Source organism: Anomaloglossus baeobatrachus, chromosome 1, assembly GCF_048569485.1.
Source record: "Anomaloglossus baeobatrachus isolate aAnoBae1 chromosome 1, aAnoBae1.hap1, whole genome shotgun sequence".
Classification (NCBI taxonomy): domain Eukaryota; kingdom Metazoa; phylum Chordata; class Amphibia; order Anura; family Aromobatidae; genus Anomaloglossus; species Anomaloglossus baeobatrachus.
Genome location: NC_134353.1, coordinates 883,142,160 through 883,163,286, shown reverse-complemented (window position 1 = coordinate 883,163,286; position 21,127 = coordinate 883,142,160). Strand labels below are relative to the sequence as shown.

Genomic DNA, 21,127 nt, shown 5'->3' with positions numbered 1-21,127 from the left:
CTGATCATGTGAAGGTAGAGGCGAAAAATATTTCCTGTTCCGGCTTTTGTCAAGTTCATTGTCTTCGTGAAGGCTGCGGATCGGATACAATACATGACCTGAACGGTGCGGATAGATATTGATGTGTATGGTGATTTCACACAACGCTTTCTCAATGATTACCAGTAAAAAAGAAAATGTATATCTCTCGGTGGTGTAACGCATAGAATTACCTCTGTCAATCGCTGAGAGGCACTGAGTACTTAAAGCACTCTCCTATTAGGGGAGGTGCCTGATCAATGTGATTAGTTAGTGTGTTCCCTAGCCAGCTGGTTGTCAGGTCCCCTTGTCAGCTGTGGTTTCCCATTACAGTGTCCTTTGCCTGTCTCTCGGACTCGTTGGTACCCCGGTGGTCCCAGCTTTACCAGTGATGTTGTCAGTCCATCTAAGTCGTGCCACCTGCCCCAGGTACCCAGGTGATCCGAGCTATACTAATTGATTCTGTCCATCCTCCATAGCCATGCCTTCTGCCTCAGGCTTCCCGGTGGTCTTAGTTGCACTAGAGACTTTGCCAGTTTGTCCCCGTGTCCATCCCTGCCCTGGGGGTCAGCTGCCACAGTCCCGGTCTTGGCAGTGGCACCTGGCATCTGCCTCGTGATAGGGGCTTAGTTAAGCCCTCTCACTAGAGGGTAAGCCCGGGTTCCCTCTGTGGGCTAGTGGGTCTTGCTCACCGCTTTACTATCTTCAGCAGTGAGCGTTATATATATATATATATATATATATATATATATATATATATATATATATATATATATATATATATATATCTAGTGACAGGGGCTTAACTAAGCACCTATCACGAGGCAGATATATATAGATAGATAGATAGAGAGATAGATGGAGAGATATATATATATATATATATATATATATATATATATATATATATTAGATATAGAGAGAGAGATAGATAGATAGAAAATTCAGCGTTAAACATGTAGAGATATTTCCAAAGATGTCTTCATGGACAGTTCACGTCACAAAGTGCTAACCATCCCAAAATATAAATTTCACAATACCAATGTAAAAATGATTTAGTCCTCGAGGGGTTGGTCGCCTCTGACATCCATAACCTCTACTAGGACATGTTTTGGGTCGTCCTGATGGCACATGTGCTTTACAGAAATTGTACAGACTTTAAAATAAATAAATATATATCTGCAAGGATGGTTCTAAAGCAATTAAAGAACCATGCCCTACATGATGAGTCCACCAGGCTCGCTCTTCCTCAGGTCCTGCCAGTTGTGCAGCATCGGTCACTATTGCAGCCCATTACTGGCATTAGCAGTCACATATAAGTGTCACAACGAAGGCCAGTGATTGGCTGAAGTGGTCACATGAGCAGTGTACGTGATATCATCGAGGCAGGGCATTGTCTCGTAAGCCAAAAGATCATTTCACTTGTCAAATTAGCGCTTTGCTGATTTACACTGCACAAATCTAATAGCTCGCATTCGTGAGTGGCAGGTATCCAGCACTTGTCCTGTTCTGATAAAGTACTGAAAGAGTAGCTAAACGTTCTTATTGATTTATGTACAGCTCTGGCAAAAATTAAGAGTGCACTTCTAAATTTTCAGTTTCAGATTTTTCTCTCTATATAGGTATATTTTTGAGTAAAATGTAAATTTTTATTCTATAAACTACTGACAACGCCTCCAAATTTCCAAGCAATACATTTTGTATTTATTTTCGGAAAATGAGAAATGGTCAAAATAATAAAAAATGCATTGCTTCCAGACCTTAAATAATGCAAAGAAAACAAGATAATCATTTAGAAACAACAATACTAATAATGATTTAACTCTGGAAAATCACAGCTTCCATGCGTCTTGGCAGGATTTCCACCAGTCTTTCACACTGCTTTTGGGTGACCTTATGCCAGTCCTGTTGCAAAAATTTAAGCAGTTCTTCTTTGATGGCTTGTGACTATCCATCTACCTCTTGATTACATTCCAGAGGTTTTCAATAGGGTTCAGGTCTGGAGATTGGGCTGGCCATGACAGGATTCAGCCACACATTGATACATCTAGCTGTGTGACATGGCGTATTGTCCTGCTGGAAAAAAACAGTCCTGAGAGTTTGGGAACATTGCCTGAGCGGAAGAAAGCAACTGTTTTTCCAGTATAATCTTGTATGTGGCTTGAGTCATACGTCCTTCGCAAAGTTTAATCTGCCCAATTTCTAGAGTAAGGTAATCTTCTCTGATGACTCTAATTTTCAGCTTTGTCCAACACCTGGTCATCTTATGGTTAGACGGAGACCTGAAGAGGCGTACAAGCCACAGTCACTTGCACCCACTGTGAAATTTGGTCGAGCTTCGGTAATGATTTGGGGATGCTTTAGCAAGGCTGGAATTGGGCAGATTAAACTTTGCGAAGGATGTATGAATCAAGCCGCATACAATTTATGTATATGCTTTACATAAAGATAGCCTAAGCTATAAGAAGATTGCCAACACCCTAAAGCACGGTGGCCAACACCATACAGCAGTTTAGCAAGACAGGTTCTACTCAGAACAGGCTTCACCATGGTCGCCTGTCAGTGCTCAGACCATATGCCGCACACTACATCAGATTGGTCTGCATGGCTGTCGTCGCAGAAATAAGCTTCTTCTAAACATGATGAACAAAAAAAGCCTGCAAACAGTTTGCTAAAGACAAGCAGGCTAAGGATATGGATTACTGAAACTCTCTTTTTATGTGGTCTGATAAGACCAAGATAATCTTAGTCGTGGCATCAAAACACTTTTGATACCAAGTGAGGAGAACAAAGACAAGTGTCTTGCTGACAGTCAAGCATGGTGGTTGGATTGTCATGGTTTGAGGCTGCATGAGTGCTGCCCGCAATGGAGAACTAACGTTTGAGGGAACCATGAATGCCAACATGAACTGTGAGTAGTGAAGCAGAGCTGCTTTGCTAAAGAAGCTTAGGGTAAAGGTGCTGGCTGGGCCAAGTACCTCCAGACCCAAACCCTATTGAGCATCTGTGGATCATCCTCGGACAGCTGGAGGAGCGCAAGGCCTCTAACATCCACCAGCTCCATGATGTCGTCATGGAGTATGGAAGAGGGTCCAGTGGCTCCTGTGAAGCTCTAGTGACCTCCATGCCAAAGACAGTTAAGGCAGTGCTGGAAAATAATGTTGATCACACAAAATATTGACACTTTGGGCACAGTTTAGTTAATTTTCACCTAGGGGTGTACTCATTTTTGGTGCCAACGGTTTAGACATGGCTGTGTGAATTCTTTAGAGGGCATCAAATTTACCCTGTTATACAGGCTGTACACTGACTACTTTAAATCAAAGGGTCAGATCTTCAGTGTTGTCGCATAAAAAATATAATAAAATAGTTATGAAAATGTGAGGGTGTACTCACTTCTGTGATTCTGTATATAGGGATTTACTAAAACCTTTGAATAAGAGGCCTTATTTTTCAGTTAGTAGCCATCCTTGTGATCTTTACACAGTAGAAACCCCACATTGTGGAAATTCATGATCGTGTAAAGGCGTTACACGCTACGATTTGTCTAGCGATTTGTCGGCGGGGTCATGGTTTCCGTGACGCACATCCGGCATCGTTAGCGACGTCGTTGAGTATTACAACCTACGTGCGACTCCGAACTATCGCAAATAGGTTGAAAATCGTTGATCGCTAAGGCTACTTTCACACATCCGGTTTGAGCTGTGCGGCTCAATCCGGCTGTGAAACCTATGCAACGGATGTGGCGAAAACACCGCATCCTTTGCATAAGTTTTTACATGCGGCCGGTCCGTTTTTTTCCGGTTGCGGCACGCTACTGAGCATGCGCAGTGGAAGAAACCGCATGCGGCGGCCGGATGCGTTTTTTTTTTCCGCATCGCGACGCATCCGGGGTCCATAGGCATGCATTGAAAAATGCGCCGCAGCGGCCGGATGCGGCGCGATGCGGTTTTTTTGCCGGAGCAAAAAACGTTGCAGGCAACGTTCCATCCGGTCGCGGCATCAGCTAAATCTGCTGCATGCGGCAAAAAACGGACAGAACGCAGGCCCATGCGGCACAATACGGCACTAATGTAAGTCTATGCAATAAAAATGCAACCGGCGGCAAAAAAAACGTTTGCGGTTTTTCTGCAGAGCGCCGTATTGTGCCGCAGAGCAAAAACCGGATGTGTGAAAGTAGCCTTACATGTCGTTCATTTTCAAAATATTGTTCATCGTTTGGAACGCAGCAGACATCTTGGTACGTTTGACGCCCTGCAAACGACGAACAACATCCACACGACCGCCTTGGTCAAACAATATATCGCTGAACGATTTGGCGTCGCTTGTGAGATGTGTACGTGTGACCGCTACAAAATGATCTATGAGCGATCTCAGCAAATCGTAACAACGATCTGGGCGTGTCACTTCGCTAATGAGTCAGATAAATCATAGCGTGTAAAGCGGCCTTAAGGCCTGATGCACACGAGTATCACAGTGACCTCAATGAGAACATGCTTACCATTGGATGAAACTTGGGGTCTTTTTCACATTAGGGTATTTTCATTCAATTCGCAGATTTATTGCTAAACCCAAAATTCCTGAATCTACACTAAAAAGAATCCTCCCCTTCTCCCCCGGGCGCTGTATATAGCATGAAGTGGTGATCTCGGTGCTTTTAGTGAACACCTCTGTCCCTACAGGATGACTTTTCATTCTTTGATCCTTTTTCCATGTTCTGAATTGAATTCTGTTCATCATCGAATCCTATGGCCCGTGATCTGTGACTATAAAACCCATTACATGGCAGTGAGGGAGGATTTGGGGCTTTTCCATTTTTCCGTAATAGTAATACACTTTTGCACCAGAATAAATGAATGACTGTCATCGATAAAGGAGAACACCGCATAGACTGATATATAGATATATCTTTGTGTAATGATTATTACACTGTAGATCTGTAGCGTTTCATATACAGTGGATTCCTGAGGGAGCGGATAAATGATGTCTATGCCGTTGGCCGATGTGCTACTAGGACCTTCCAGACTCCACCAGGCCACCCAAGGTTTGATACTCTATCCATCCTGAGGATCATGTCAGATTATTCGCATTTTATTACATATGTTTATGGCACTCGTCCGGCCTCCAGAGTGGTAATTTTTGTAGTATTATTAGCACTAAACCTGCATTTTTGTGGCTTTGTCCAACATGGTTACTTACCATGACATACGACTTCCCCCAGTGATTATCTGGATGCCAAAAATGATATCGGTCTTGTGTAGAAATCTGAGCTTAGAATCTACCATTGGATGACTGGAGCAAGTGTGCAAACCTAAAGGCCCACCATACACATTGGATGAGTTGGCTGGACCCTCCAGTTTCGGCAGGACTGGCCGACCATTTGTTGTGTGTGGCAGCCTCCCGATGGACAGATTGAGCAGTTGTCATTTCAAATCCCGATCCCTTTCTCCCTCCCCATTTCAAGAAGCTTCATTTGGCCGATTCCTATGTGCATGTGGTAGTCTGGGGAGGGGGAAACTGTTGTGTGAACGTTGAGCGAATAGCAGTCACATACATGGGCAGGTTATAGTTAGGACGTTGGTATTGATTGTGGAGGTCCAACTCCCAGCATGGCTTCCAATCAGCTCATTGAATGGTCTGTAGGGATGTTGCGAGCCCTCCGCCATTATCGTTTGCTTGCTTATCTGCACTCAGCCTACATACCAGTGGCTGTGATGGGTATTGCAGTACAGCAGTGCCCCAGTCTCGCCAGTCGGCTGACCAGCGAGGGTGCCGAGTGTCTGACCCCTTTCGAAACGATATTGGGCTCACCATACACTTTAGATGGCTGTCTACCAAACAGACGCTTCAGAGGATTGTTTGGCCGACAGCTGTCCCAGCAGACACTTGAGCGAGCACTACTGTGTACTCTGAGAAAGCCACCGGCTTGGGAGAGCAGTTGACAACCCATGCCGGTGATGTAGTGAAGGCAGTGTCATCCCACTTTCCCAGTAATAACTAACCAGGTAACAATTTTAAAACCTTGGGGGCTTGTGTATTTTAGGGAAAGTTGTCTTGAAATGTCTGGCCTAAGCTGTACAATTTTTAACGAACGTTTTATTGGACCATAGACCATTAACCCTCCTCTCTGCTCTTCCACAGGGGCACTAACCAAAGTCCGCGAAAGCAAGAAGCACATCGAGGAGGGCAAGATGGAGCTACAGAAAGCTACCGAAATCCAAGAACGCTGTAACATCATATCTTACGCCACCTTGGCCGAAATCCAACATTTTCACCGAATCCGCGTGCGGGACTTCAAGTCACAAATGCAACATTTCTTACAGCAACAGATAACCTTCTTCCAAAAAGTGACGCTAAAGTTGGAGGAGGCGCTACAGAAATACGACACCGCCTAGTCACCCCCCAACTGAGAACCCGGAACTCGTTCTCCTCGTTTTTAAGGAGGCTTAAGACTTTCTTTTTAGTAATTACTCCTAAGAAAAGGAACATCCTGTTGCCAATAATTGGCGGTGGTACACGAATGGTCGTACATTTATTTTTTAGTATACTGTGATTACAATAAAAGAAGAAAAAAATGGACTCTTAGATCCAGCATAGCGCATTTGTATTTAATTCTATTATCGATGCTTACACTACCATTGTACCTTTGTTCTGGAGTATGCCGTTTGCCTTACCATTGACCTATTTCACGGCGCATACTCCGAGCGGACGACGTAACCTGCGACATGACGACGTCTTCAGTTGCCTTTTTGTTTTTTTGGGTTTTTTTTCACATTCTGGATTTAACAAAAGGAAAAAAATCTTCAGTTTACAGAACTTTTTACTTGAGCAATTCTTCAGTCCTTGTGCCTTCCCAAACTATTTTATTTTTTTTTTATTAATAGTAATAAATTGATATTTTATCACAGGAGGGAATGCATCTCATGTAAATTTAGGGTTGTGTTGTGCTCCTATTTGTTTTTTGTTCATGCACGCACTGTAATTTGGGCACATTTAGGTATTTATATAGAAGGTTCTGTACTGGGAAAGTAAGTTGGGCATTTGGTGGTCAATGATTGTGGGGAGATGAAGTCGCCCCTTCATTGATCTCTGAGCGTGTATAGGTAGGGACCTGTCAGTCCAGGGCAGCGGGCAGGGGGAAGACCACCAGGGATCCGCCTGTCCGACTAGTGCACAGCGCAACTCTGTCCCCCGACAGCTATTCCAGTATGTTTTTCTCTGAAACGTTGCAGTGTTTTAGTCAAACATACCCGGCTGACATGTTCCCTTTAAGAGGGGAAAGGTCCTTTCGTTTTGGAGTGTTCTCCCTTCTAAAGGCATTTCAACAGATCTAGCTGCATGTATCAGCTGACAGGTTCCCTTTAAGAGGGGAAAGGTCCTTTCGTTTCGGAGCGTTCTCCCTTCTAAAGGCATTTCAATATACCTGGCTGCATGAATCAGCTGACAGGTTCCCTTTAAGAGGGGAAAGGTCCTTTTTACTTTTGAAGCGTCCTTCTTTCTGGAGGCATTTCTTTACATTGATATCAATGAATGAGCACCATGTAAAGCTTTTCTTTTTGTCTTTGTGATGGCAGGTGAATGCATGCTGCGTGTCATAGCTGATCTTTTGTGGGATCCACTGTGATAAACCGATTTAGCGATTGTAAAACACAACCCCTTTAAGTGTGGTAATCTATTTGGTTTCCTTGTACCCATATTTTAAAGGGAATCTATCACCAAGTTTTTGCTTCCCCCATCTGAGAGCAGCATAATGTAGAGACAGAGACCCTGATTCCAGTGATTTGTCACTTACTGAGCTGTTTGCTGTCATTTTGATAAATCAGTGTTTTCTCTGCTGCAGATCTAGCAGTTATACAGAGCTCATGAATATGCTGGACTACCTGGTAGCATTCCAAGTAGTCCTGTGATGATAATCTACTGCTGATTAATCAGTGATTTTATCAAAACTGCACTAAGCAGCCCAGTAAGTGACACATCGCTGGAATCAGGATCTCTGCCCCTACTTTATACTGCTCTCAGATTAGGTGGCAAAAACCTTTTGACAGATTCCCTTTTTATCAATGTCACGGTGTAGAAAAATAATAAATAACTTTAAAGTCACCACCCCATTTCAGAAATTTTAATGGCGTATTCCAATATTAAACATTTAGAAGTGAAAGCGGAGAGCTGCACGGGCGCGGAAACGTTTCCATTCACACAGGCCACGTTACCAGACAATAGTCGAGGGGTTCCCATTCTGCACATAGTGGAGACCTTCATCTATCAGACTTTTACTATATGCAATAAATGTCTACGATTGGAATATACACCTTTTTAATCTAGATTTCACATGAAGCAACTTCTCTCTGACCAGAAGTGTTCTTTGATCTGGCACAAGACTTCACATTTCTTACTGCATTCATTATTAAATAGATGTTTTGTACCTGATGAAGCTGGTGTGCTTACTGTCGGGATCCAAGTCAGAATGGCGATTATAATGTATTAAAGTTTTTTTCCACCTGTATTTTATAAATCTGGCTAAAGATTATTCAGCCATAGAGTTGTCTTTGTATAAATATTAAATCGGCTATCGGAGGGTTACATATCCGCTAGTTACCTGGCTCCTTACAATTGATTATTAATTTTTATTCCTTAAATATCAGGTCTGCAGTTCTTCACTTTGAAGACCTTGCGAAAAGCAAGTCATATCTCTCCTAGTCAGGTATAGATTAAAGAGAGTCTGTCAGCAGATTTTTGTTTTGTAATCTGAAAGCAGCATAATGTAGGGGCAGAGATCCTGATTCCTGCGATGTCACTTATTATTCTATGTGTTGTTACAATAAAATCAGTGTTTTATCAACAGGAGATATGACTAGGGACTAGGTGTCTCGTACCCCTTAGTCAACTGCTCGTGTAACCCTGCCCCCACCTCTGATTAGCAGTTTTCTGTCAATGCGCAGTGTATACAGAAGGCTGCCAGTCAGTGGTGTGGGTGGGGCTATACAGGGCTCACTATTCTGAGCACGACTAGATCAGAAGAGGAGGAATCAGATGGCATCAAAGTGGCAGCAAGCAGCCCATAAAGTGACACATCACTGCAATCAGGGTCTCAGTCCCTACGTACATCATGCTGCTCTTAGATTACATAGCAAACACCTAGTGACAAATTCCCCTTAAATACACTTAAAAGGAAACTGTCATATAAAAAAAAACTCTTAAACTGCGAATTTGGGATTAATATGCAGGTTTATATAATTTTTAAGGCCATGCAGTCACTGCACTGAGAGCCCAGCTGCAGGGAGAAAATCAACTTTATTCTTCCCAGCAGCCTCGGACTTTCCGTCATACATGCACAGTCGATGCAGCTTCAGTCTTCGTTATATGCATAGTGAGCAAACGGCTTTAACCACTGATATCAGGGTCAGCATTGCATCAGTACAGAGCCAGCTGTCAGTCAGTGCCGGGACGCGGTTATAGCTGCCACTGCCTATGTACTGAATAGTGACTGAAGCCACTCTGGCACCGCCCCTATTACTGACAGCTGGAGGCTGCCAGGAGGAATAAGGTTAATTTCCTCCTGGCAGCAGAACTCCTGCTACAGCAGCCACATGGTGTCAGAATAATATTAACCCCAAATCTGCAGGGCACTAGCATTTTTTTTTTTATACAAAACAGGTCATTTCTAAACCTTGATTTTTAAGGGTTCATTACTTGCATACGTGATGTCAAAATTGAGAAAATCCCTTTGTTGATTTGAGGTCTGGTTATTGCGGCCATACTAAAGAACTCTATTCTCACATTACAGCCCAATGCTAATTGCTTCATGTTGAACGCGCCACCACTGTTAGGCTATGTGCCCACGGGACAATGTACCTGCGGATTTTGCATCAGGTTTCCCGCAGCTGCTCCCCGGAATCCGCAGCTATCCATTGCTGCAGGATTCGAGCATTTTTGTTGCGGTAAACCTGCGGGACAAGTGCGGAAATACCTGCAGAAGTCCCGGCCTCTATCTCCATAGTGGAGGAGCGGGAATTCCACAGATATTTCCGCATGAATAATTGACATGCAGTTACATGCGGCTGCGGGAAATCCGCAGCATATTCCACAGCCGCACATACCGCAGCATTGATACAGCAATTCCCAAATCCCGTAGGATAACATGGGGAGTGTCTGTACTTGCGTTAACCTGCGGATTTATCTGGTTTTCCGTGGCAAAATCCGCGGGTACATAGTCCCATGGGCACATAGCCTTAAAGCTTAAATATGTCAGTAAATCATCAACTTACGCCAAGCGTTAGTCAACAGAATTATGAATGCAGCTCCGACCTACAGAATGTTGCTTATGATGTCTATCAAAGAAGTAAAGCAAATTAGCTTACAATATAAAGACTATTAAAGGGATTGTCCTACCAGGATAGGCAATGCCGTAGCTTTAAGAAGTGCAGCAATCTCTCAGAACTGCATGGTGTGAATGTTTGTTTTTTTTTTTTTTTTACAACCCCATTGATTACTATGCAGCCATGTCTTGTGCACAATGCTACATTGGGTATTTTAGGTGCGGGGTCAGTATTTCCAGCATTAGTTTTGTGCTCTGCTGCAGTGATTGTATTTTTAGTACTTTTTTCTAGGAGAATATTCCGTACTGTATCGAGCCTTTTCTACCACTTCCTTCCCTCCAGACAGCACAATTTCTGAACACGGCATTTTTATTGTGGTGGCTTTAAAAAAAAAAAAAAGAAAAAAAATATCGTGTGACGAGTAAAGCATTGAGTCACTGAAATTCCACGTCTGTCCTTCCAGAGGTTTCGGCCAAAACGTATCCTGTTCCCCTGACGTCTTTTTATGGCATTCGCCTATTATTCATCAAACCATCAAGGACCACGCTGGAAGATTAGGGGAGGATTATGTTTAGGAGAAACAGACCGAGACTAATGAGAGCAAAGATGAAAAGTCGGTGTGCAACAATATTTTACTGAAAGAGTTGTCTCTGCCAAGGCCGCAGATTGTGGAATGGGAAAAGGAAGAGTAAACTAAACAGCGCCTGGCTGTAGGGACAGCTATAGGCCAAGGCCTCCGACATCTGCCGCTCATACAGACCAATGCAATCCTCAGCGACATGCCAGGAATGACCTTCCATACACGCCGATCCAAATATGTTAGATTTTTTTTTTCCGGAAAGTACTATAAAGGCCATGGTCTGGAACTCATGTTGGCCATACACCATCAACAGTTGCCGGCCGCCATCTATTACTTTTTAATTTCCTTTACACATACTCTACATGCTTTTAATCGGGAAGGGAACTCGACGCTCATTTTATTCTAGCCCATGATTGGTAGCTGAACACCCATTCCCCATTTTGGCCCATATATGCACACCGAACAAGTAGTAGACACAAACCAACTGCTTGTATGTCAGCTTTCACGAGAAGAGTTTTGCAGTCATCGCCAACAGTCATGTTCAGGATCTGCGGAAACTACAGATTCTCATACTGCCTGCTAACTTTTCTGATGTCTGTGATCAGCGCATGGAGACCCGGGTGTCGACCCACAGGCTTAGGCAAGCTAGCAAAGGTTAATCTCTGCTGGGCTGTTTGTTTAGCTCCGCCACATCATGTGATCAAAGAGCCTATTGCGTTCGCTCCCCTCCTATATATGCTGGCTGGATTATTTCATTAGTGCCAGCTATAGTTACCTATACTGGTCTGGTGAGGTGTTGTGATACAGACGTAAAGGTGGTTGTTGAGCATTATTGCAGTTGTGGTGTTAACCCTTGTTGTCTTTTCTTTCCTGTTCTTGCTTTTCTCCTTAGACTCTTAAGGTACCTTCACACATAGCGAGATTGCTGCTGAGTCACAGATTCTGTGACTCGCCAGCGATCTCGCTACGTTTGACACATTGCAGCGACCAGGTTCCTGCTGTGAGATCGCTGGATGTGTCGAAATGGCCTGGACCATTTTTTTGATCATCGAGGTCCTACTGGGCAGGATGCATTGTTGTGTTTGACGCCTTACCAACGACCTCGTTGACAACTCAGAGCTCAGACACGTACCACCGAGATCGTTATACAGGTCGCTACGGTTGCTGTATCGCTGCTACGTCGTTGGGAAGATCTGACTGTTTGACATCTCACCAGTGATCACATAGCGACTTACCAGCGATCCCGATCAGGTCGTATTGTTGTCAGGATCGCTGGAAAGTCGTTAAATGTGACGGGGGCTTTACTTTTTGTTCCTTTTGAGTTTGCAGTGTGTCTGAGTTTTGGTTCTTTGCCCTGTCTGTTTTAATCTGTTACCATCACATTGCTTCCCCTTCCTTCCCTAGGAGAGGGGGATAACAGATTAGATTGGGTCAGGAGAATGGCCAGGCATGGAACTCTGGCATCTCCACCATTAGTGGTAACCCTGAGGTCAGGGATATCCTAGGATCCCCTAGCGTAACGGGCAGTATAGGAGCCTCCCCTGTTCCTTGCTATCCTGCAGTCACATTGTGACATCAGCAGATAACCTTTTTTACCCTGGCAGAGCAATTGAATGGTAGCACATCCTCTAATGTACAGCGGGATATGCTGACGACACTAATGCATGCTTTATTGGGACCAAAGAGCATTCAAACAAATGCTCATCCCCATACATTTTGCTGTTTGCTAATGCTTCTCCCATAAGTATGGTGCTAAACCAGCACATATTCACTCAATGTCACTGTAGGTTAAAATGGGAGAATCTGCCTGTGTAAAAAAAAGACCAAAACCATTCTCCAATGCCTCCCTTGCAAACAAGGACTGAGCATGCTGAAATTCAACATGCCTGATCATTTTCTCCCCTCCTATGATCTACTGCATGAACATCAGCAGATTAACTTGTCCCACCAGATAGGTATTTTAATCTAATTTGTATGGTCAACCTTAGGGGTGCTTCACACACAGCGAGCTCGCTGCCGAGATCGCTGCTGAGTCACGCTTTTTGTGACGCAGCAGTGACCTCATTAGCGATCTCGCTGTGTGTGACACTGAGCAGCGATCTGGCCCCTGCTGCGAGATCGCTGCTCGTTACACACAGCCCTGGTTCGTTTTCTTCAAAGCCGCTCTCCTGCTGTGACACACAGATCGCTGTGTGTGACAGCAAGAGAGCGACAAATGAAGCGAGCAGGGAGCAGGAGCCGGCGTCTGACAGCTGAGGTAAGCTGTATCCAAGATAAACATCGGGTAACCAAGGTGGTTACCCGATATTTACCTTAGTTAACAGCCTCTGCAGCTCTCACGCTGCCTGTGCTGCCGGCTCCGGCTCTCTGCACATGTAGCTGCTGTACACATCGGGTTAATTAACCCGATGTGTACAGCAGCTAGGAGAGCAAGGAGCCAGCGCTAAGCAGTGTGCGCGGCTCCCTGCTCTCTGCACATGTAGCTGCATTACACATCGGGTTAATTAACCCGATGTGTACTGTAGCTAGGAGAGCAAGGAGCCAGCGCTCAGTGTGCGCGGCTCCCTGCTCCCTGCTCACACTGGTAACTAATGTAAACATCGGGTAACCATACCCGATGTTTACCTTAGTTACCAGTCTCCGCAGCTTCCAGACGGCGGCTCCGTGCAAGCGCAGCGTCGCTTGCACGTCGCTGCTGGCTGGGGGCTGTTCACTGGTCGCTGGTGAGATCTGCCTGTTTGACAGCTCACCAGCGACCATGTAGCGATGCAGCAGCGATCCTGACCAGGTCAGATCGCTGGTCGGATCGCTGCTGCATCGCTAAGTGTGAAGGTACCCTTAGCCTCACTCATGTGGTTGGAGCTGAACTTTATTACAAGTTAGAGGCCATGAAATAGTTCCAGAAAATGACGTATTTCTCTCAAAACATTATTGTAATTACACGTTTTGTTATACATATTTTTATTTCCTCTTGTGTGTACTGGAACACCACAAAAAAAGAGAAAAAAAAGCCAAATTGGAAATAATTTCACACAAAACCCCCAAAATGGTACCTACAAAATTGTTGGCACTTTTCCAAAATTGGGTAAACAGCTTTTTTTCATGTGTGTGATACTTGTTCAAACTCGGCTGTGGCAAGTAACAAGGGCAATATGAAAATCATATCTAAAACCAGATTAAAAAAAAAAAAGGGGGAGCAGTTGACTTATTCTTTGCATTGTGTGTCTTTGTGTGCCACACTAAGGCTATGTGCCCACGGGAGCTCGTACCTGCGGATGTATCCACAGGTACGGCCGCAGGTTTACCGCAGCTGCTCGCCGGAATCTGCAGCTATTTTTAGCTGCGGTAGTACAGCGGAATAGCTGCGGTAAACCTGCGGACTTTCATGCGATTTACCTGCGGACGTCCCGGCCTCTATCTCCATAGTGGAAGGCCGGGATTTCCGCAGGAATAATTGACATGCAGTTATGTGCGGCTGCGGGACATCTGCAGCATATTCCGCAGCCGCACATACTTCAGCGTGGACACAGACACTCCCCATGTCCCATAGGATAACATGGGGAGTGTCTGTGCGGATTTATCTGGAAAATCCAGATATATCCGCAGTTTTTCCGCATCAAAATCCGCAGAAGCAAGCTCCCGTGGGCACATAGCCTAAGCATGGAGAACAGAAAGAGAAGGTTTCAATCTTCTCAAGGTTCCAAGTCCATCTCTGTGATCGTGATGTTCTTTTGTTCACGGATTGCCACATAATCTTTCTCTACTGTCCACATCAAAGAAGGTTAGCCAACTCCTTGCCTAATCTTTTTTTGATGTGGACAGTAGAGAAAACTTGATAAAAGGTTACAAGTCAGGATAGTTCCCTGGGTGGATAAACAGTCCTAATTAAATTCCAAAGAAATTTAGGCTGTTCTGCAGGCTTACGGGTGCTTTACACGCTGCAACATCGCTAGCGATCTCGTTAGTGATGTGACACGCCAGATCGCAGATGCGATCTGCTGAGATCGCACATAGGTCGTTTTTATAGCGCCGGTCACAGATGCGATCTCTGCAGATCGCATTTGCGATCTGGCGTGTGACATCGCTAACGAGATCGCTGGCGATGTCGCAGCGTGTAAAGCACCCTTTCGGGTGCCTCAGTTTCAGCGCAATCTATCCATCGACATTTGAATGGCAGGAGACCCAGGAGGACCCCACTGCTGACATAGAGCTACAAAAAAGCTAGACTGCAGTTTGCCAAAATATATGCGAGTTAGACAAAATTCTTTTGTGAAAGCTTCTTGTGGATAAATCAGATCAAGATAGAGCTTTCTGGTAAAGCACAACATTCTAGTGTTTGCTGAAAACAGAATGAGGCCTACAAAGAAAAGAACACAGCACCTACAGTCACATATGTTGAGGTTCAAAGTTTTTGATGTTGTTTTGCTGCCTCTGGCACTGGAAACCTTGACTGTGTGCAAGGCATCATGAAACCTGAGGATTATCAAAGGAGTTTAGGTCACAATGTAGTGCCCAATGTCAGAAAGTTGGGTTTGTGTCCTAGGTAATGGGTATTCCTGCAGGACAATGACCCCAAACATACTTCAAGATGCCTCCAGAAATGGATGGAAACAAAGCGCTGGAGAGTTCTGAAGTGTCAGCAATGAGTCGGATCTGACTCCCATTGACACCTGTGGAGAAATGTTAAAATTGCTGTTGGTAGAAGACACCTTCAAATATGAGAGACCTGGAGCAGTTTGCAAAAGAAGAGTCCAAAATTCCAGTTGAGAGGTTTAAGAAGCTAGTAGATGGTTATAGAAAGCGACTGGATGCAAGTATTTATTCCAAAGGGTGTGCAACCAAATGTTAATTTGAGGGTGACAACAATTTTGTTCGGCCAATTTTGGGTGTTTTTGTGTAAAATTATGTCCAGTTTGCTTTTTTCTTCTTTTATTGGTTTATTCAATACACACAGAGGAAATAAACGTGTATAATGAAATATGTAATTGCAATAATTTTCTGGGGTAAATATTTTATTTTCTGGAACAATTTCAAGGATGCCAACACTTAGGACCCTGACTGTATATGTAGAGGTAGTTGGTGATCACATTCTCACTAATGATTAGTTATTAAATTTTATCCGACTCATCGTTTGGTTACACGGGCAACACAGAGGAACCAATTTCCACTTTATTAAATACAGAATTGTATCATCCCATCATCAAGGCTTTGGCCTTCACGTGACCTAGAAGCAAAGTTGTCTAAAGGCCGCTTTAAACACTGCGATATCGGTACCGATATCGCCAGTGTGCGTACCCGCTCCCATCTGTTGTGCGACACGAGCAAATCGCTGCCCGTGCCGCACAACATCGCCCAGACCCGTCACACGTAGTTACCTGCCCGGCGACGTCGCTGTGACCAGGGAAACCGCCTCCTTTCTAAGGGGGCGGTTCGTTTAGCGTCTCAGCAACGTCACTAAGCGTCACTGAGCCGCCGCCCAATAGAAGCGGAGGAGCGGAGATGAGCGGGACGTAACATCCCGCCCACCTCCTTCCTTCCGCATAGCGGCCAGGAGGCAGGTAAGGAGAGCTTCCTCGTTCCTGCGGTGTCACACGGAGCGATGTGTGCTGCCGCAGGAACGAGGAACAACTTCGTTACTGCTGCAGAAACAATTTTTGAGAATGGACCCCCATGTCACCGATGAGCGATTTTGCACGTTTTTGCAACGATGCAAAATCACTCATAGGTGTCACACGCAACGGCATCGCTAATGCGGCCGGATGTGCGTCACCAATTCCGTGACCCAAACGAGTTTGCATTAGCGATGTCGTAGCGTGTAAAGCCCCCTTTAGAGGAGTTTTGTTTGATGAGATCTTTATCTCATGTACATCTTGAGTTTCCATTTCAATAAGTGGAGGGTCTTCGGGACGATTTCCAAGAGGGAATTGCCTTTTTTTCTACACCAAACCACAAAAAAGGTGAGAAGCTTAAAGAGGTGGTCCATCCCTTGTTATTACTGGCCACATCGATATTATGTTGAGAAACAAATTTTGTCTTAAATACCTTGTTTTGCCAATAGTGCCTGTGAGCGACGCTATTGTGGTCCGCTCAATCTCATCGTGTGACCCCCGGGCTCCATGACCTCCAATGTCCGGTGATGTCATGCCAACTTCCTGTTGACCTGACAACTCCGCGGGCAGCCCCAGTCTCCATGAGTCACTGGGCTGTGGGCGGTGTTATGTCACAGCCCAGCATCGCTCCTGCTTGTGGCGCTCTGCAGTGAAGGAGGAGGGAGCAGGGAGATGCTGGGCTGTGATGAGCGGCGAAAAGCCGCCCACAGCCCAGTCACTCAGGAAGACTGCGGCCTGCCTCAGTTAACGTGACATCACGGGATGTCAGAGTTCATGGAGCTCAGGGGTCATGCGAAGGGGATGAGTAGACCGCAATAACGCTGCTCACAGGCACTATTGACAACATAAGGTATTTGAGAGAAACCTTGTTTCTCAACGTAATATTAATATGGCCAGTAATGAAAAAGGGTGAACCACCCCTTTAAATTGAGGTCCAAGTAACATGGTGACTTTAGCTCTACAGATACATCATACAGTTAATGACCACTCAGAGAGCAGGCCAGTCAGTGAGTGTGATCTCATACAGCTGTGAATTTGCAAGACACCATGGTGTGACATTCACCGGCCACTCATGTGCGAGTCTCGAGCAGTTGTGTAAATTTCCAGTGATGTCTATTGGAATGTAAACCTCTTACCCCGGACATTATAAGGCAGATGTTACAATAAATTGTCACCATTGGCATCTATAGTTTTCCCTAACGGTTATAGTATGATTGGAATGCACCTAATGTTTTTCAGAGTACACCGGGGTCATTGTCTTCACCTTCCTACTTCTAGTATCGAGCAATAATAGACCTAAATTTAAAGTATTACTTATAGGAACATTCCAGTCCATGTCCGTATACAGTATATTCTCCAGGTGTCTGCACACTATATATACAACTTGGATTTGGCGAGTCTGAATAGGCGCCAAGTTGGTCAGCGGCGTTCTCCAGATGTGAGAGTTAGGGTATGTGCGCACGTTGCTTTTTACCTGCTTTTTACCTGCTTTTTTGCTGCTTTTTCTTCTGCGCTGTTTAATGCCAAAATGGATGTGTTCTTCTATTCAAGCAAAGTCTATGGGAATTTTGGTTTCTTGTTCACACTATGTTGTTCAAAATGCTGCCTTTTTGTGGCAGAACTTTGGTCAAAAACTCAGCTTTGCAGTACAAAACCCAAATGGCAAAAACAATTGACATGTTGCTTCTTTGAAAAGCTGAGTTTTTGACCAAAGTTCTGCCTCAAAAGGCAGCATTTTGAACAACATAGTGTGAACAAGAAACCCAAATTCCCATAGACTTTGCTTGAATAGAAGAACACATCCATTTTGGCATTAAACAGCGCAGAAGAAAAAGCAGCAAAAAAGCAGGTAAAAAGCAACGTGCGCACATACCCTCAAAGGGATGAACTAATGTGAGCAAGTGTCTAAGGCTCCAGCGAAAAAGCCAAAATTTATCAAAGCATGCTCCCGATGTGAGACTAATGGACTAAAATCTGAGAAAGTGACTAAGGTTCCAACGAGATTCCCCACATGTATCTTCAGACCGCCCGGCCTGTACGGGTATTAAGCCCTTCACACACTAGACTATTGTCAACTGAACCTGCCGATATTGTCGGGTTCAGACAATTATTGTCAGGGGTGAAATCAATCCAACATGTCCGATTTCCCCCAGCTGATCCTTTTTGTTCTCCCAGAAATACACCACCACCAGACATGGCTGGCAGCAGCCCTCAGAGAACACAGGAGAACTTGGCAGGTTGAAGGCTCCCGAGGCGGCCAAGATGGCTGCCGACTGAACTGTTGTTTGGCCGGCAGTGATCTGATGTGTGTGGCGGGCTTTAGGCAGCATTAATACATGTGAACCAGCATATTTCAGTTGAGTGATTGTGTGGATTGTGTGTATAGCATCTGCCTGAACAGCTGTTGGGGGATGGTGACCCAATTAAAGGCGTTGTCCACTTTAGCTTTTTCTCACTAATTTGATGAGACATGATTTTGTGGCACTTACTGATATCTAAATATTACATTTTCTCCTCCTGTGCTTGTTACTGCCACCTTTCCCACAAGCTATCCAACTCTAAAAATGGCTGCCAATAGAGAAACATGTGAGCAGCCTTGTCCCTCAGCCTCCTCCAATTGATAAACAGTAAATGGTACGCAATCATGTCCCCAACACATTTGTAAAACTAAAGTGATAACGCCATGAACACCCCCTTTAAGAGTGGTAAAATATGACTAGATTTATGAAGCCATTTAAAAGAAAAATTATGTGTTGCTGATAGCAACCAATCAGTTCGTAGCTTTCATTTTGTATTCTGTTTTTGATAAAAATGAAAGCTGTTCTGTGATTGGTTGATATGATGAACACAGGCAGTTATTATTGTGGTCTTTCATAAATCTGCCCCGATGTTAAATAAGGGGGGCAGGGGTCATCATTGAAAATTATGTGATGCCTTAAACATCACTTTAAGCGGTCTGAGGGCATTTTTGTATTTATTTGGCCCATTAAAGGGGAAATCCTATATTCAAGATCCTGTCCCAATATGTAAAAGGTGTAATAATAAAAATATTAGCAAATACCTCCAATTAGAAATGTAATTCTCCCGATTAGCCATGTCATTTACCTCATGTGAAGGGCATTGCAGAAGCTTAGGTATCCATCAACACGATAGGTTAAGTCATGGGTTGAACACGAAGGACTTAAGTCTACCTTCAACCCTAAACATTATGGTTCTGACCATGAGCAACTAATTGTCACTATATGAGTGGTTGTAACCATGGATGCATAAGCTGCAATGCCCTGCACATGAGGTAAGAGACATAGATAATCAGGAGAACTATACTACATTTCTAATTGATGGTGTTTGCTAATATTATTATTATTATACCTAATACATATTGGGATAGGATCTTGGAGATGGGAGTACCCCTTAAAATACCCCACATATTAGTGACAGGAGGGGATGTGGATGCGGTTCTGAATGAGGACCGGTTTATATGGCTGACCCCACTCTTCCCATAATGTGAAGAGGGACGTAGCGGTGATTTTGATGTCATGTCTTTGTCCGCTGTCTGACATGTCCGTCTGTCATTTCTCTTTGTAATATATTCATGTTATAACATTTCTCATGGAAATAAATAAAAAAAACAAGAATTTCCTATTACTACACCCCACCCTGCATTGTTTCTTTTTACCAGATTTGTCTCTTTTCCCCCCTCATTCGTCTTATGTACTGATGTAGCAGAGCTGAGCTTGTCATACGGCACAACTCAGGGTGATAAATGATTGTTTTTTTCCATATTTTTACATAGGACTGCAGGTAAAGCTCTAACATTGTCATAAATGTGTCCAACACCTTACAGGGGTTGTCCAGTGAAAAGAAGTAGATAGGTGACAACTTATTGATATGTGGGGTCTGGCTGCAGGAACACCCAACGACTAATGTTATTCAGTAGGGCTGTTCCGATGACCCTTCTTTTTCATGGACCGAATGTCCTCATGAAAAATATTGCAGCCTGCATTAGTTTTTTGCATATTTAGGATGTATATCACCTATTTAATTACCAAAAACATCAAATTTAGCTCTACCATATAGCGTTAGATAATTTTTGAAAAATGTTTTACATGCTTGTGTGAACTTAGCAATAACATGTTGGAAGGACTGCTGTTGAATCGATTTACTTTGTGACTAGAAGGACCTGTGCTGATGTCATACCCATGTGACCAGAAGAGGCGGGGCATCAGCCAACAGAAAAATGTTGCTTCCTGGTATCAGCTATGTTGGCTGAGGCCCCGCCCATTCTGGTCACATGGATATGACATCAGCACAGGTCCTGTTAGTCACAAACTAAATGGATTCTATAATAGAATTAGCATAAGTAACAGGGGGAGAGGATAACTATGACTACCCCCCCCCCCAGCTATCAGCTGCTGTCACTCAACAATCTGATGATTTTTCAAACTTTACTTTCTTGTATTTCAAAACCTATACATCCGAGATGACAACTGAAGGTATGTATAGTATCAGCATTATAGCGCCAGTTCAGCACTGGCTGTAGATTATATAGGAAAATCCTGGTGATTGGTGCACTTTAAGGCTTCATGTATTGCCTCGTACTGTAG

General features: G+C 44.1%; 1 protein-coding gene across 1 annotated transcript in view; it reads left to right on the top strand.

Moving 5' to 3' along the window:
- Nucleotides 1-6,926, top strand: part of SNX18 (sorting nexin 18) — a 66,297-nt gene extending 59,371 nt beyond the window's left edge. The window contains exon 2 of the mRNA XM_075326599.1: nucleotides 6,160-6,926. Coding sequence (XP_075182714.1) covers nucleotides 6,160-6,413 — 254 coding nt within the window. The 3' untranslated portion in view covers nucleotides 6,414-6,926. The remainder of the gene's footprint in view (nucleotides 1-6,159) is intronic.
- Nucleotides 6,927-21,127: the final 14,201 nt, after the last annotated feature.